Source organism: Balaenoptera ricei, chromosome 1, assembly GCF_028023285.1.
Source record: "Balaenoptera ricei isolate mBalRic1 chromosome 1, mBalRic1.hap2, whole genome shotgun sequence".
Taxonomy (NCBI): domain Eukaryota; kingdom Metazoa; phylum Chordata; class Mammalia; order Artiodactyla; family Balaenopteridae; genus Balaenoptera; species Balaenoptera ricei.
Window position 1 is genome coordinate 168001377 of NC_082639.1, and position 18075 is coordinate 168019451.

General features: G+C 46.0%; 1 protein-coding gene and 1 non-coding gene across 2 annotated transcripts in view; one reads left to right on the forward strand and one right to left on the reverse strand.

Annotated features, from left to right (window-relative positions):
• LOC132372542 (kinesin-like protein KIF28P) overlaps window positions 1-18075 on the reverse strand; it is a 75578-nt gene that overhangs the window by 4397 nt on the left and 53106 nt on the right. The window contains exons 15-22 of the mRNA XM_059934652.1: window positions 14784-14902; window positions 14034-14141; window positions 4047-4321; window positions 2399-2533; window positions 1446-1612; window positions 1088-1194; window positions 681-828; window positions 205-395 (exon numbers count right to left, since the gene is read on the reverse strand). Coding sequence (XP_059790635.1) covers window positions 205-395; window positions 681-828; window positions 1088-1194; window positions 1446-1612; window positions 2399-2533; window positions 4047-4321; window positions 14034-14141; window positions 14784-14902 — 1250 coding nt within the window. The remainder of the gene's footprint in view (window positions 1-204; window positions 396-680; window positions 829-1087; window positions 1195-1445; window positions 1613-2398; window positions 2534-4046; window positions 4322-14033; window positions 14142-14783; window positions 14903-18075) is intronic.
• On the forward strand, window positions 8825-8928 carry LOC132354568 (U6 spliceosomal RNA). Its single transcript, XR_009499338.1, has one exon. It is a non-coding gene; the product is annotated as a U6 spliceosomal RNA (small nuclear RNA).

The following is an 18075-nucleotide window of genomic DNA, read 5'->3' on the forward strand; positions in this document are numbered from 1 at the left end:
AACCAGCCAGATGCACACTAAAGTGAAAAATGGGAGCAAAGATGGGTGGAGCCCCGAAAGCAGCAGACTCACAGTGTTCTAGGCCTCAACCTGCTCTCCGGCTTAAACACACCCGTGTCCCCACGCTCGGGAAATGCAGTTATATCAGACAGCTGCATTTAATGGAAAGAAATTCCTTTTGCTCCCAGGATTCTGGTTACTTACAGGAGGTTTATGATGTCTCAGTTTGAGAAACTGCCCTCTTGCCACATTCATGCTTTGGTAGAACACCTTAAGAGCTTTGGCAAATTCTCTGTCACAGCTGGCTTGCTGGGTGCGCATCTGATTGATCTCTCTGGCTGCTGGCAGTTGTGCTGTCATCCCAGTTAACTTCAGGGTATTGGAAGGCTTATGTGCTGAGGTTGAAAGATAACATTTATTTATTCATCTATTTATTTATCCAGATATTTATATATTTAATTATCTTGGTGCATTTTACTACATCAGCATTTATCAGGCACCAATGTGGACCCATTCAAAGAAATCTTACAAGGAAAAAGGAAAAAAAGTTCCCCCCCCTTTTTTTAAACTGAAACAAGATATTAACTCATTTAAAATCTCATTTCTTAGAAAGAAAATACACATCACAAATGTAGGAGTTCAGAGAAAAGCTAAACACCAAGACTTGAGCGGCCTCTTACCTTGTTGACTGGAACCAGTTTTCTCAATAGATTCTTTAAGAAACACGTTTTCCTCTCTGAGCACTCTGTTAAGGTTTCTGAGCAGTTCTGTCTCCTGTTCTAACTTGAGCAGCTTCAGATAAAGTTCTGGTATCTGGTTTGATGTAGCCTACAAAAAACAGGTCAGTTTAGCCTTTTGCTGGATTATTTGCATACCCTTGGAGACTGGCAGTTGTTCCTACCATGTGAAAACTAGGTGGGGTGGGGGGTGTGGTGACCAGGGTTTAAGACCCTCAGGGTTCACAGGAATAAATCAAGAAAAAGGTTTTTTAATGGGAAGGAACATTGATGATCCCCAAGCAACTGTCATCGGAGATATTTTTAGTCATCTGTGACATCTATTTTTAATGTCACTTAAGTATACACACCTGGCCCTTATCCATCACAGTGGATATTTTCTTGGTGTCCACCATGATGTGGCCTTCACCTGTGACCATGAGGCCTGGCTGAGAGCAGCTCAGTTCGGCACAGCCTTCTGTAGTGTGGAGGAGACACCATCAAGGAAAGAAATGTCTCAGTTGTCCAGCCCCCCTGTTGTGTGAGGAGATTTAAGCCATATGATCACCTGTGGACTAAAACCCAGAGGCCCAAGGGATGATAGCTCTTGGCCACTGCTGTCAAGACCCCGACCACCTCCCTTCGTCTCCCTCCTCTGCAGCCCTAGGTATACAGACATGATATCTGACTGAGGAATGCACCATGCAAAAGAGGAAGTAAACATGGTACCTTGAAGACCCCATAAATCAACAATGAGAGCATTTGTCTGTAAATAATTCAGAAACTCCTGAGATGCATTTAAGGCTGTAAATTGGACAGTCTCTTCAATTTGGAGATTCACAATTTTCCATACAGGCTTGGTGTATAAAGTGTTTGGAAAATCATAAATTCTGTACCTGAGACAAGAACAGAAAACATAACTTAAAACCATAAGGGATACATTTGTAAAGAAAAGTATCAGGTGAGCCAAAGAATTATAGCCTGCTTTGGTTAGTTGATACATTTGTAAAGAAAAGTATCAGGTGAGCCAAAGAATTTAGCCTGCTTTGGTTAGTTGATAAAAGGTGACCTATAATTGATTCTTGTGATTGCCACCTCCAACATCTCAGCTACTCAATGTGGGTATCATTGTTACATAGATAATATTAAATGTCTAACAAAAAGAGAAAAGGATTTTGATAAATACTTTCCACTTAGATAATCTAAAATTGTTAATTTTCCACATGAGGTTGCAGTTTGTTTTTGTCCTTCAAAGCCTGCCTTTTTTATTGCTCTGTCTTTTAATATCCTTTTAGCTTAATTAGTTTAAGCATATCTGGTGCCTCTGCCATATTGTAATACAGTCCTTTTGTTTCCAACTAAATAAAATAAACCCAATCGGCCTACTTAGATAACACAGTTTTACTGGATAGCCTTTCTGATAATTGAAATTTCTGACTCTTTGCTTCAGTTGCTTAGGAGGATCAGTACGGACTGATCACTTTCCACTGACCTGGAGGGGCATGCGGCTTATCTGTCTGTTGAACAGTTGGAGGAAATAGTCATTTGGGGGTTGAACAAGCAAAAAAACTTAAGAAAATGACATGATAGCTCATTCTTAAAACTTGAGGAAAGACTCCCTCCCACCAGGGCCCACAAAGTGGGCAGTTCGTGTTCAGCAGCTCTGCGGGGCAGGCTGGTACCCCATCTGCACACCCCGCTCTGCATCTTCTTTTAGCCACTTGGTGCCAAGGCACCGTACAATGCGAATCTGGAAATCCATTCTCTTGCCCAGCAGCTCCAGTGGGTCAGTAACCACATCCTCCTCACCACGTGCTCTACAAACAGAAGAGGTAAACATTGTCACAGGTTAGCCTGGGTCCAAGCAAGTTAGGACTGTGATGTCAATGGGAATTACATAGACTCCTAAGAGATGGCCAGATTCTCTGAAGGAAGGATGGGTAATATTACCAGCTGTAGAATTCACTCATTCAAGAGACATATAACAAAAGCCCACTCCACGCTCTAGTACTTCAAGGTAAGATACGGACTGTCTCAAGGAGGAGACAGGAATATAACAACTTCTTGCAGTAAATGCACCCAGATGTGGGTGCACCCAAACTAGCATTGAAGATTTAGGTAGGTTCCCAGTGGGATAGAGGGGCTGCCACCCAGAGAAAGCCAGCTGGCTGCCCAGATGCAGCCTCTCCGGGTGTCATTTACCTCGGTGAACTCCTCATAGTCTAGGGTCAACCCCAGGCCCACAGGCTCAGAAACCAATAGGGACAGCTTTCCAATAGAGGACCTCTCTCACATCAACGAGCTCACAAAGATTGAAACCTGTAAACTAGAATGCTACCTTATTAATTCAGAGTGGGAAATATAACCATCAGGCAGCCTAGGAGCCCAAGGTAGCAAAATGACCAAGAATTTGCTTAGAGTCCCAGTGAAGACAGTGAGTCAGCGGTCATCTTGGTCTTTTAGTCACAGCACTTTGTAGTTTTCTTGCTCCCTTCTTCAGCCTGTTTCCTCTTCAGAAAGAGAAAAAGATTGCATCGGGTACCCATGAGGACCCTGGCACCCAGACCAGACCTCCTGCCAGCCTCTTTGCTTAGAATTGCTAAGAGACTTTAGCTTTTGTAAAAACTCCCTCAACTGCCTTTGGCCCAAAGAGAGAAAACAGATGAGACACCCTGAGGGGGCAGTAAAGGTAATGGAGTGGAGTTAGAACAAAGGTTGGATAACAGCTCAGAATGAGGCCACGGAAGGAAACAAAGACACCACAGTTCCTTCCTTGAGAAAAGGAACAAAGATACCAGAGTCTGTGCAGGGAGATAGGCTGAGCTACAAAATGAGCTTTCTGCTTCTGGCTCTTGGGCCTCAGCAGCAGGGATGAAGACTAGCACTGGAAAGAGCAAGTGGATGTGGTGGGTGCCAGACCTCACGGGCACTCCGGGGCGGGGGTGGGGGGCTGTGAGTAGAAGGTCCTACAGCACCCTTGGCTTCTCTACCAACCCGGGTCTTTTGGTTCATGTCCATGTTTCCTTCTACTACACTCCTGCCTCTTTGCAGGATATCCTCCTCACCCCTTTGGTCCGCTAGGGCAGTGCTGAGCTGCTCAAAGGCTGCTGGACACGGGATTTTAAATATTCTAGGTCAGCTGCTTTGGCTGCCATGGCAAAATCAGAGTTGATAAAGCCAAATTATGAATGAACGAGTTCATTCATTTGCCTCACGAATGACCTCTTCAGGGTACCAAGCTGGCCACCCCCTCCAGGAGAACTCAGGCGTGCTATGAGTTTTCTGTGTGACCGACCCAGAACTAGACAGGGTGGCGGAGGAGATACCCACTGTCCTGTCGGGGAGCAGGGGCCTATGTGGATATGCAGCACTGCCTCTTCTAGCCCGTCACAGTTCAGAAACTCCACTTGCTCTTCAGACTTCATGCAGTAGGCAAGTGACTGGAGCCAGATGTGAGCTGAGCCCAAGTGGATGACCTCAGCAGGATCCCAGAAAGGGTCGTCTTCCTGAGCTACGTGGCTATCTTCTCCATCCAGAAAACGCTGGTAAAGTTCCTCCATTAGGAATTTCCTATTGATAAACTTGGCTTTTGACCAAATCCACACCTGGAAGCACAAAGGTAGGTCGCCAATATTTGATTCCATCTGCTGCTCTAACGATTCATTTCTATGATTTTCCCCAGCATGCTGTCTCTGATGGGCTGGATTTCGGGTACCCAAGACCAATAACACTCTCCTCAGACTTAGCTTTGGTGAGGTCCTTCAGGAGCACTACATTCATTCCTGACCTATTTACTTCAGCGGTGCTGGATCCCAGGAAATGACTTAGAGGAAATGATGGAGGTAGAAAACAGACCCTCCCAGGAGAAATGAAGGTTTGGGCTTGTTGTACACAGAAGAATGACCCTCAAAGATGTCCATGTCCCAGTCTCTGGAACCTGTGAATATGTTACCTTATGGCAAAGAGGAATTAAGTTTGCTTATCAGCTGACCTTAAAATAGGGAGATTAGCTTGTATTATCCAGATAGGCCCGGTGTAATCACATGGCCCTTAAATGTGGAAGAGGGAGGCAGAAGAGGGGGTCAGAGAAAGAGAGATGGTGATGGAAGCAGGGTCAGAGGGATGCTATGTGGATGACTTTGAAGATGGCCATGAGCCAAGGAATGTTGGTGGCTCTAGAAGCTTGAAAGAGCAAGGAAACATACTCTCCCCTCAAGCTTCCAGAAAGCAAAACATCCCTCCTGACACCTTGCTTTTAGCCCAGATCTGTGTTGGACTTTTAACCTACTGAACTATAAGATAATAAACTTGTGTGCTCACACCCAATGAGCAGAAAATCTAGGACAAGAGCCTGGCACTGTCTGTCCCTTCAGTAAGTGAGGGTTACCAGGAGGAGTGGCCAACATGGAGGAGTAGGAAGTCCCTGAGCTCACCTCCTCCCATGAGCACACCAAAATTAGAACTATTTATAGGGCAACTATTGATGAGGAAGACCTGAAGATGAGTAGAAAAGATCTTCTACAACTAAAGATATAAAGAGGGAACCACCACAACGAGATGGGTAGGAGGGGTGGAGACACAGTATAATCAAGACCCATAACCCCAGGTGAGCAACTCACAAACAGGAAGATAATTACAATTGCAGGGGTTCTCACCAAGGAGCGAGGGGTCTCAGCCCCACATCAAGCACCCTAGCCTGGGAGTCCTGCACTGGGAAGACAAACCTCCAGAACGTTTGGCTTTGAAGGTCAGGTGGGCTTACTTTCAGGAGAGCTAAAGGGCTGTTGGAAATGTAGACTTCACTCTTAAAGGATGCACCCCAAATCTCACACATTTAGAGACCCAGGGCAGAAACACTAATTTGAAAGGAGCCTGGATCAGACCCACCTGCTGATCTTGGAGAGCCTCCTGGAGAGGCAGGAGGCAACTGGAGCTCACCGGGGGACATAGGTGCTGGGGCAGCCATTTGGGGGCCTGTTCTACCAAGAGGACACTGGTGCTGACAAGCACATTTTGGAGTCCTCCCTCTAGTGTGTTAGCGCTGGGACCTGGCCCTGCCCACCAGCCAGTCAGCACCAGTCCTAGGATACCTCAGGCCAAGCAGGTAGTGGAAGGGGGCACAGCCCCATCCATCAGCAGGCTGCTGCCTAAGGACCCCCTGAGCCCCCAGCTGCTAGGGGACCCAGCCCCATCCACCAGAGGACCCAGGACCCAGCCCTGCCCACCAGTGAGTTGATAACTCCAGGAATCACTAGGCCCCCACCCTGCCCACCAGTGGGCCAAAACCAGTTCCAGGACCCCCAGGACCATACAACCAGAGACCCCAGGACACAGCCTCACTCACCAGCATGTCAACAGTCCTGTGGGACCTGCAGGACTCTGCAGCCATCAGGCCAGCACTAGCCCTAGGACCCCCCTGAGCCCCAACCCCACCCACCAGCAAGCTAACAGCAGTTCTGAGAAACTTGGGCATCTGTAGATCTGCCTCAGGATCCAGCCCCACTCACTGGTGGGCCGACACCAGAGTTGGGACACCCCGGGCCCCACCGCCAGCCATGTCAGGAGACAGCACCACCCACCAGCAGGCAAGCATGCAAGAGTAGATCTGAGATCCCTGGCCTTGCAAACAGCCACCCCAGGGCCCAGCTCCACCCACCAGTGGGCCAGGACTAGCCCCAGAACCCTTGGGGCTCCACAGCTAGCCACCTCATAACCCAGCCCCAACCGTAAGTGGCTGGCAACCTCTACAAAAGGCAGGACCTGGCAACCAACCAGACTGGGGGCCAGCCATGCCTACCAGACCACCCACAGTAGTAGTCTAAGTAATTATCATAAAGATGCTCAAAGAAATCAGGAGAAGAATGGAGGAACACAATGAGAATTTTAACAAAGATTTAGAAAATATAAAAAAGAACCAAATAGAGCTGAAGAATACAAAAACTGAAATGAAAAAAATACACTAGAAGGAATCAACAGTAGATTAGATGATACAGAGGAACAGATCAGCAAACTGGAAGAGAGAGTAGTGGAAATCACCAAAGCTGAACATAAAAAGAAAAAAGAATTTTTTAAAGGAGGACAATTTAAGAGACCTCTGGGACAACATCAACCATATTAACATTTGCATTATAGGGGTCCCGGAAGGAGGAGAAGAGAGAGAGAAAAGGGCAGAGAACTTATTTGAAGAAATAATAGCTGAAAACTTCTCTAACCTGGGAGAGGAAATAGGCATTCAAGTCCAGGAAGCAAAGAGAGTCCGAAACAAGATGATCCCAAAGATATCTACAGCAAGACACATGGTAATTAAAATGGCAAAAATTAAAGATAAAGAGAGACTCTTAAAAGCAGAAAGAGAATAACAACAAGTTACATACAAGAGAACTCCCATATGGCTATTAGCTAACTTTTCAGCAGAAACTTTGCTAGCCACAAGGGAGTGGCATGATATATTTTAAATGATGAAAGGAAAAAACCCTGCAACCAAGAATACTGTACCCAGAAAGGCTATAGTTCAGATTTAAAGGAGAGATAGAGTTTCATAGACAAGCAAAAGTTAAAAGAGTTCAGCACCACTAAACCAGCTTTACATTCATGATAAAAACTCTCATCAGGTGGGTTTAAAGGGAACACATCTCAACATAATAAATGCCATTTATGACATCCACAGCTAACATTGTACTCACTGGTGAAAAGCTGAAAGCCTTTCCTCTAAAATCAGGAAAAAGACAAGGATGTCCACTGTTACCACCTCTAATTAACATAGTATTGGAAGTCCTAGCCACAGCCATCAGACAAGAAAAAGCAATAAAAGGCATCCAAATTGGAAGGGAAGATGTAAAACTGTCACTATTTGCAGATGACATAATTTGATACACAGAAAATCATAAAGTCTACACCAAAAGATTATTAGAGCTATTAAATGAATTCAGTAAATTTGCAGGATACAAGATTAATATACAGAAATCTGTTGCTTTTCTATACACTAATAATGAGCTATCAGAAAGAGAATTCAAGAAAACAATCCCATTTACAATTGCAAAAAAGAGAATAAAATACCTAGGAATAAACTTAACCAAGGAGGTGAAAGATCTATACTCTGAAACTATAAAACATTGATGAAGGAAATTGAAGATGATTTAAAGAAATGGAAAGATATCCTGTGTTCATGGATTGGAAAAATTAATACTGTTAAAAAGTCCATACCTACCCAAAGCAATCTACAGATTTAATGCAAGCCATATCAAAATTGCCATGACAGTTCTCAGAACTAGAGCAAACAGTTCTAAAATTTATATGGAACCACAAAAGATCCCCAAATGCCAAAGCTGTCTTGAGAAGAAAGAATGAAGATAGGGGCATCATGCTCCCTGGCTTCAGACTACACTACAAAGCTGCAGTAATCAAAACAGCATGGTATTGGCACAAAACAGACATATAGATCAGTGGAACAGAATAGAGAGCCCAGATATAAAACCATGCACCTATGTTCAATTAATCTATGACAAAGGAGGCAAGGATATACAATGGAGAAAAGACAGTTTCTTTAATAAGTGGTGCTGGGAAAACTGGATAGCTACATGTAAAAGAATGAAATTAGAACATTTTCTCACACCATATCCAAATGTAAACTCAAAATGGATTAAAGCCCTAAATGTAAGTCTTGAAACCATAAACCTCCTAGGATAAAACATAGGCAAAACACTCTTTGACATAAATCGTAGCAATATTTTTTTGGCTCTGTCTCCTAAGCAAAAGAAACAAAATAAAAAATAAACCAATGGGGGACTTCCCTGGTGGTCCAGTGGTTAAGACTCCCCACTTCCATTACAGGGGGTGCAGGTTCCATCCCTGGTCAGGGAACCAGGCGCACTGCGTGACATGGCCAAAAAAAAAAAAAAAAAAAAAAAAAAACCAATGGGACATAATTAAACTTAGAAGTTTTGCACAGCAAAGGAAACCACCAACAAAATGAAAACACAACCTACTGAATGGGAGAAAATATTTGCAAATGATATGACTGATAAGGGGTTAACATCTAAAATATATTAACAGCTTATACAACTCAATATCCAAAAAGCAAACAACCTCATTAAAGAATGGGCAGAAGAGTGCTCACTTTGGCAGCACATATACTAAAACTGTTACAATACAGAGATTAGCATGGCCCCTGCGCAAGGATGACATGCAAATTCATGAAGTGTTCCATATTCTAGAGTAAAAAAAAAATGCACAGAAGACCTAAATAGATATTTTTTCAAAGAAGATATACAGATGGGCAACAGGAACATGAAAAGATGCTCAACATCACTAATCATCAGAGAAATGCAAATCAAAACCACAATGAGAGATTTTCTCCCACCTGTCAGAATGGCTCTCATCAAAAAAATCTGCAAATAACAAGTATTGGCCAGGATGTGAAGAAAAAGGAGCCCTAGCCCACTGTTGATGGGAATGTTAATTCACACAGCCACTATGGAAAACTGTATGGAGGTTCCTTTAAAAACTAAAAATAGAGCTACCATATGATCCAGCAATCCCACTCCTGGGCATATATCCAGAAAACAAACTCTAATTCAAAAATATACATGCACCCCAATGTTCATAGCAGCTCTGTTTACAACAGCCAAGATGTGGAAACAACCCAAAGTGCCCATCAACAGATGATTGGTTAAAGAAGATGTGAGGGCTTCCCTGGTGGCACAGTGGTTGAGGATCCGCCTGCCAATGCAGGGGACACGGGTTCAATCCCTGGTCCGGGAAGATCCCACATGCCGCAGAGCAGCTAAGCTCGTGTGCCACAACTACTGAGCCTGTGCTCTAGAGCCCGTGAGCCACAACTACTGAGCCCATGTGCCGCAATTACTGAAGCCCGCGCGTCTAGAGCCCGTGCTCCAGAATGAGAGAAGCCACTGCAATGAGAAGCCCGCTCACTGCAACAAAGAGTAGCCCCCGCTCACAGCAACTAGAGAAAGTCCGCGTGCAGCAACGAAGACCCAACACAGCCAAAAATAAATAAATAAATAAAATAAATTTTAAAAAAAATAAAAAGATGTGAGATACACACACACACACACACACACACACACACACACACACAAACAATGGAATATTACTCAGCCATAAAAAAGAATGAAATTCTGCCATTTGCAACAATGTGGATGGACCTACAGGGTATCATGCTTATTGAAATAAGCCTGACAGAGAAAGACAAATATTGTATGTTATCACTCATATGTGGGTTCTAAAAAAATAAAACGAATGAATATAACAAAACAGAAACAGACTCACAGATATAGAGAACAAACTAGTGGCTGCCAGTGGGGAGAAGGAAGGAGGAGGGGCAAAATAGGGGTAGGGGATTAAGAGTTACAAACTACTATGTTTAAGATAAATAAGCTACAAGAATATATTGTACAGCACAGGGAATATAGCCAATATTTTATAATAACTTTAAATGGAGTATAATATATAAATATATTGAATCACTATGTTGTCCACCTGAAATTAGTATGATATTGTAAATCAACTGTACTTCAATTTAAAAAAATAACTAAAAAGAAACAGAGTCATAGATACAGAAAGCAAACAGGTTGTTGCCAGAGTGTAAGGGGGTGGGGGGAGGAAATAGTTGAGGGAGATGGAGAAGTAGATACTGCCAGGCGCAAAATAAACGAGTCTTCGGTATGAAATGGACAGTATGGGGAAGGTAGTCAATAATTATGAAACTATCTTTGTATCTTGATTGATGGTAACTAGACTGATGATCGTTTTGAAATGCACAGAAATATCAAATCACTATGTTGGGTACCAAGAAGCAACACAGGGTTTTAGGTCAGTTATACTTTAAAAACAAACAATCTTATAGAAAAAGAGTTCAGTTTTGTGGTTACAGAGGCAGGGGTGGTGGGAAGAGGAACTAGATGAAGGCAGTCTAAAGGTACCAACTTACAGTTATAAGATCAATAAGTACTAGGGATGTGTACAACACGATAAATGTAATGAACACTGCTGCGCATCATACAGGAAAGCGGTTAAATAACGAGAGTAAACCCTAAGAGTGCTCATCACAAGGGAAACAATTTTTTTCCTATTTGTTTAATGATGTGTCTATATGACATGATGGATGTTCACTAAACTTATTGTGGTCATCATTTCATGATGTATGTAAGTCAAATCATTATGCTCTACACCTTAAAGTTACACGGTGCCGTATGTCAAGTATCTCCCAATAAAACTAGAAGGAAAAAAGAAAGTGGTTACCAGGTAAGAGTAGCAATTCCTTCTGTGAGCAACTTGGAAAAACCCAAAAAACTAACAGGTAAGTCATTCTCCCTCGGAGTGTTATGTATCTTCATAAAAAAAGGACATCCTCCAGACGTAAAAAAGACTCCATTCTTTTTCTGTTTGCCCCAAGCAACGGCGAAGAACACAGTACCCCATCCCCAGAGGCGTGGTGAAGGCTGCACGAGACCTTGGCGGTGGCGCACGCAGCGCTGGAGCCGAGCACAACAGGAATTCTAGTCACGTGGGTTTTTAGAGACCTTTAGGCTAGAGAACTAAGAAAATGGGGATCCAGGTAATGAAAGCAGTCCACCGCCTCATTACTGTGCCCTGCGGCGGATAAACTGACGTCACCCGGGCAGGTCAGCGAGGCCCCTGCGCAGACCCCCGCAGCCGGCCTGGGGGCCTGGCGCAGAGCGGATCGCTGGGCTCTCGCAGCTCTTGGGCTGGTAGCTGCAGCCGCAGCACTGGCGGTTAGAAAGCCCTCCCAGCCCCCAGCGGCCCTGGCTGCTCCCGGGTGGCTCTGACAGTCGCTGCCCTGCCCCTGCGGTGGCGGCGGAGCACTCACGGTGCACGTGGTGCAGGGGTGAACGTCGACACGATCGACCACCAAAAAAGCGCCCCTCGTGTCCATACCTGGAACCCACCGCTGCTCTTCACCGGTCTTGCCTTTTAGCCTTCAAAATCACACACACACGAACGATCCAAGAAACTACCAGAGGTTACTACCAGCGTTTCACGGGGCTTTTGAGGAAGGCAGGGCTTCATTTGAGGAATGTAACTAGTACTTTTAAAAGGTGAAAATGGACAGACTTGAAGATGACAGATCAGTAAGATTAATCTCTGCATGAGAAAAAAGAAAACTAGAAAAAAAAATCACCATAAAATGAATTAGTGCATAATCCCTTAAAAGAGAACGCAGTACAGTTGATGCAGAAGCATTCCTATCAAACAGTTATCTGTGGCCGTGGCGGGGATGCCAGGTTGAAGCAAAAGAACAGCATCTCAGAATGCGCCCAGGCCCTCAGCTCTCCCACGTGGCACACTGAGTAAAGTGTGAAAACATCATCTTGAGTTCTGTTTCTGGTAATGGCAGGCTGTTACTCAGGTAACCCCTCTGCTAACAAGAAAAAAGGCTGAATGAAATATTTTTTCAAATCACCTTTAAACTGTAATAAAAATAAACAATAATAAAAGGGAATAACATTGGGGGAAAAAGTTCAAAAACTAAAAATCTCCTTAAAGCAAAGTCTGACAAGATAGTAATAAACTGCCAGAACAAATTCTAGGGTAACACCTGACCCCAGAGAAGCATATGGAATATTGGATCACCAAAGCTTCTTTGCCCTGATGGCATTCGCCAGATTAAACAAAACAAAAATCACATACATATTGAAGGTTCAGCTCCAAAGGCCTCATGGGACTTGGCATAGAAGTCAAGGCTGACTTCCCAGGATGTGGGGTCTTACTGAGACCCCTGAGAGCTACACTGGGAATGTGAGGTGAGCCAGCATCAAACATGCTGCTATGGATTGAATGTTGGTATGCCCCCAAAATTCGTATGTTGAATCCTAACCCCCAATGTGATGGTATTAGGAAGTGTGGCCTTTGGCAGTGATTATTAGGTCATGAGGGTGGAGCCCACATGGTGGAATTAGTGCCCTTATAAAAGAGACCCCCAGAGAGCTCCCTTAGCCCATCCACCATGTGAAGACACAGCAAGAGGACAGCCATCCACGAACCAGGAGGTGGGCTCTCACCAGACACTTGGACCTGCCCTTGCCATGATCTCGCACTTCCAGCATCCAGAACTGTGAGAAATAACTGTTTGTTGTTTAGCGCACTGGTCTTTGGTATATTGCTGTAGCAGCCTGGGTGGACTAAGACATGTTTCTGCCTTCTTCCAACCCTAGGGGATGGAGGGGAGGCCACCTTGGTGCTGGTCAGAGGAAAAGAAGAAAAGGACAGGAACACATCTCAGGGGTTGTGGCTCAGGAGCGGCCTTGCTCAGGTGTGACTTCTGGGCGCCCACAGTTCAATCCGTGGTCTTGGTGTCCCCAGCACCTGGCAGCCACAGAGCCCCTTGACCTGGCTGATGAGTACTCAAGCGTTTACCATGTGAACAGATACATTCATAAACTTTTCTCTGTTTGTCATATTTCACAATTTTAAAAAGTTTTTAAAGATTGGTCTTGACCCAGAAAATTTTGGCAACTTTAGGGCAATGAGCAGAAAAGTTAAACCCAGAGAAGCACCAGTTAGTTGTTCGGCGGAGCAGATCATCCAATGGCGGAAAAGTCCCCAGCCACAGCCAGCCCCTCCTCCAGAGGCATGTTTGCTACAAGACTCACAGCTAAGGAGGCATGTGTACACCGAGGACTCGGAGGGAGCAGCCCACCCAAAGGTCACCTGAGACTTAGGGGCACATCCTCTGAAGATGCAGTAAGGAGTGAACATTTGGCTGGAGGGCTGCTCTGAAGGCATAAGGGACACCAACTATAGGCCCACTCTTTTCTGTTAGGCAGAGGGAAAGGAAAGGGGTCTTAAGTGCCTAAGAAGGGCCTTCCTGACAGTGAGCAATGTCACAAATGGGAATGGACCAGCCAGTGGAGTTTACGGCCTCTTCTGGCGTCTTAATGAAAGTGCGGATTTTCTCATTGCTCAGAACGGCAGCTCTGTCTCTCTCGAGCACTCACACGAACAGCAGTATCAGTTGGACACACTCTCAGGCTCCCTTCTGGTTCTAAAGCTCTGGAGTCATGATAAAAGTAAGCAGAAAGCGTGTGTGGGAAAGCCTGTGTGTGGGAAAGATCCCAGGTCTTGGTGCTGTCGGGGAGAGATGCCGAGGAGGGGATCACGGAGAGGGTCCCCTCTCCCCAGAGGCTGTCCCCCAGAACCCCATTCACACTTGGAACCTGTCTGGCCCCTTCGCTGGGTCCCCACAAGCTGTAGCAAGTAAAACTAACCTGCGTCCCTAGGAAAGCTCCTCAGAAACCCTTGCGGAGTCTCACACCTGCCCCCAAGGAGCAGCCTCACCTGACGAGTCCGTTGATTGGTCGCCTTCACCATGACCTCTTTTTGTAGGTCATGGCCCCTGGAATCTGATGACGCTAAGTTCTTCACTTTCAGCTCCATGTTAAGTCCCTGATAAGAAAAATACTTCTCACTAAATAATCCTACTTTTATCAGCCTATACCATCTTTGAAATTTATTTTTCATTCTCTCCATACTCAGGCTTTCTAAAAGAAGATGGTCCACCTCTTGCTCCTTGGAATTCCTGTCAAGAGAAAAGCCAAAGCACCAGAATTTCTCAACGGTATTCTGGAACTAACACGTGTAGGCCTCACCAAAGTGACTGAATCTCATGCAAGTTTCCCGATGATTGGGATCCTGTGTCACCAGAGAGCGAATGCCAGCCCAGGCCTTCTCTGTGGCAGAGAAGCCACCAGGGTGCCGGCACCCAGAGAGGGCCTCTGGAGGACAGTCTGGGGTGGGGTGGCCATGGCAAGCTAGTGTTGGTCTGGGGTCCTGGTGGTCCCAGAGCCGTGGGGGCCAGAGGTGGAAGGAACGGACTCGAGGCTGGGACTGGGGAGGCCCGGGTGTTGGCTGAGGCCCTGTCACTAGCTCACTGTGGGGTCTTGGGCAAAGCACCCGCCCTCTCCAGGCCCACGTTTCAGGCGTGTCTACACCATGAAGCCAGTGCAGGGCAATGGGAGTGAGGGGTGCATTGAACCTGTTCTCTGAGATCCTTTCTGGAGCTGGGATTTTACCATTTTCTAGCCTTACCTTCTTCAGCTCTTCACTCATTTGATTTGCTTCTGCAACCAGTGGCATCAGTTTGATGTAGTCCTGGAACACAGCCAGGACACTGGGGTCTGCCTTGCCATCCCCACTGTTCACAGCACCTAGGAAAGATCGGAGAGGAAGGGAAAGTCACTCACTTCTTCTAGGATACTTTTCAGCCATGAATAAATGTACACGCTCCTTGGTTCCTTCATTCAGTCGTTCATTCAACTGTTCACCAAATATTTACATTTTAAAATTACAAGCATGTAAAAGAATAGATACATGTATATGCATAACTGAATCACTTTGCTGCATACCTGAAACTATCGCAACATTGTTAATCAAATATACTCCAATATAAAATAAAAAGTTTAAAAAAATGACAAGCATGTAATAAAACAAACAAACAAAAACCAAGAAAGAAAACTAAGCGAGGAGGAGAGGACACTGCCTGGCTTTACTTAAGCAACTGCTGAACTTAACCCAAGAATCTCGGCAGCATCGTGACAGGAGGCCTTCTGCCTCCAGTTTCCCATCTTGGTCTCAGGCTCCTTGACCCAAGGTGGCTCCACACTGTCCAGGGAGGAGGCTGGGGCAGGAAGAATACAGTTGGCTAAAGGAAGGTCTGGGGATTTCTCGAGAACCGCAGCTGGCACAGAAACAACCTGTTCTTACTTCTGCTTGGGGTGGCTTGGAGGAGGGGATCACGGAGATGAAGCGTGAGCCAATCCCCCTGCCAGACCCCGGTTGGTGCTGCCTTGTGCCAGGAACTCTCAGCTATTTAGGGCTTCCGTGCCCTGAGGTCCGACTCCCCAGAACTGCCCACCAGCCGCCTTGCTGAGGACCTACAGTCTTTGCTGGCGCTGAGCACCTTCAGCCCAGCGTCTGGGGCTTGTTCGACCTCATTGTGCTGCCAGCCCTGGGCTGGGAAGGCAGGTGTGTTGTCAGTTTATTTTGCTAAAATTCTGAAGAAAAATCTTTGGTATATGAAAAAGGGAGGAACTATTTTGCACATATGTAGGCACACCCCATGGCTCTCCAAGCATGGGTTTATAAGGCAAGTGCAGGCAGGGCGCGAGGGCTGGAGAGAAGGTACCGGCACACGTGAGATGCTTCTCATTTGGGAAGCCCAGCACAGCCAGAGACCTCAGTGGAGCCCAAGCTCACGTGGCTTCCAGGGGCCCTGGTACCATGGCCTCCCCGGAGGGGAGTGAGCCGGGGCCTGGAGATGGGAGAGGAGGTAAGGTGGTCAAGAGCCTCCATCTGAGGCGAGGGAAGAGATGGACAAAGGAAGATGCCAGAGCTCCTGAATGCTCCTGCAGATGAGGAATCCCAGGTTGTTGGGCAGTGGAGGCTGGGCTGAGAGGATAAGGGGAGCCTGTGACTCAGAAACCTAAGGCTGTAATTTATTCTAGGCTAGGATCTGGATTTTGTTCATCACCGTCTCTCCAGGCCCCCAGTCAGCATCGTTAGCTGTTGGGCCGTAGCTTCTATAGGCCCAGAAGGCCCCTGGGTGGGGCTGGGAGGTGAGTGGGGAGCACAGACCCCAGCCTGCCCTGCCCTGGGGGGAACCCGATGTCCAGGCATGGGGCTCCTGGGGCAGGGTGTTCTCAGACAGAACAGAGCAGGACGTGCCCAAATTTGGGCCCTAGGTCATGCACGTGTGCATGACTAAGCTTCTGTGTGGGAGCTGATCTGGTTAATCTCATTCATCTTTCATTCAACAAACACTTACTGAAGGCCCATTGCTAGGCCGTTATCAGACTCTGGGGATTCAGAAGTGCACCCGCTCTCGTCAGCTCTGTAAGGACAGGGCACTGCTTTGCTCACTGCTGGATCCCCAGGGCTTAGAACCACATCTGGCACATAGTAGGAGCTCAGTAAATACTTGTTGAGTGAAGGAATATATAAATGAATGGGTAAACAAGAGAAAAAAAATCCCAGCTAGAGCTTATATTCTCAGGTGGACAAATGAATAATAATCAAAGTAATAAATAAAATAATTTTAAAATGTGATGAATGCTAGGAAAGAAATAGAGTTAAGTAAGAAAGAGTAAACAAACAAAGCCAAGAAAGGGGAAGATCTATCTGAGGAGGTAATATTTGAGCTGAGAGATGAAAGATGAGAATGAGCCGAAGATGAAAAGAAAAACAAGCAATAAGTGCAAAGGCCCTGAGGCAGAAAGGGCTTGATGTGTTGGAGGAGCAGAAAGGAGACCAGTGAGGTTCAAACTGGGGTGAGGAGAGAGTGGTGTGAGATGGGGTTGGAGAGAGAGCATGTGGTAGATCACACAGGGCCTTCAAGACCGTGGCAGGGAGCTTGGGTTTTATTCTAAGAACACTGAGAAGTTGGTGAGTATTTTGCAGCCCGAGCGTATCATGATCTGATAAGTTCAGAGAAGACTACACTGTTCAGGCAGGAGAAGATGATGGTTTGCACTGAAGTGGTGGCACAGGAGGCCGGAGAAAAGGCAGACTGGATGAAGAAGTGAGGGAAAGGAGGAGGCCTAGATTTTTGCCTTGAGCAGTTTGCCAAGATGATAAGTCCTGGGAATGAGAACAGGCTTGGAGTGAGTGGGGAGTCAAGGCTCTGTTTTGGACACTTTCATGTTGAGATGTCTGTGAGTCATGCAAGCAGAGATATCAAGAAGGCAGCTGAATCGGGGTATCAAGGGACAGCAAGAAGACAGAGGAGCTGAGGGTTGTTAGCACAGATGGCACTTAGAGCCACCGAGAATGATGAGAGCAGAGTGGGGAAAGCATCCACCTAGAGAAGAGTCCCAAGGTCCAAGCTCTGGGGCTCTCCGAATTTCAAGATGGGTTAGATGAGGAGGAGCCAGGAAAGGGAATGTGGAAGAAGTGGCCTAGAAGAAAACCAGGAGAACATACGGTCCCAAGAGTAAAATATTTCAAAAAGGAGAGAGGGCTCAACCGTGTAAGATGTTGCTGAGACCTTGGTAAGATGGGTGCAGACAAGTGCTGGATGTGGAACGTAGAGGGATCAGGGTCAAGGCACGAGTGGGACAGAAGCCAGACTGGAGATGAGAAAATGGAAACAACTTCCTAGTTTTCTATAAAAGGGAACAAAAAGAAATATGGCAGTAGCTCGAGGGAGATGTGGGTCTAAGTAGGACTTTGTTTGTTTTTATGGTGGGAGATAGTGGAGCATGTTTGAATGTGATAGAATGACCCATGGAGAGCACTTAGTGATGCCGGAGGGTGGGGGGAGGGGGCTCTTCAGAGACAAATGCTTGAGAAGCTGAGAGGGATGGAATCCAGAGGACAGATGGAG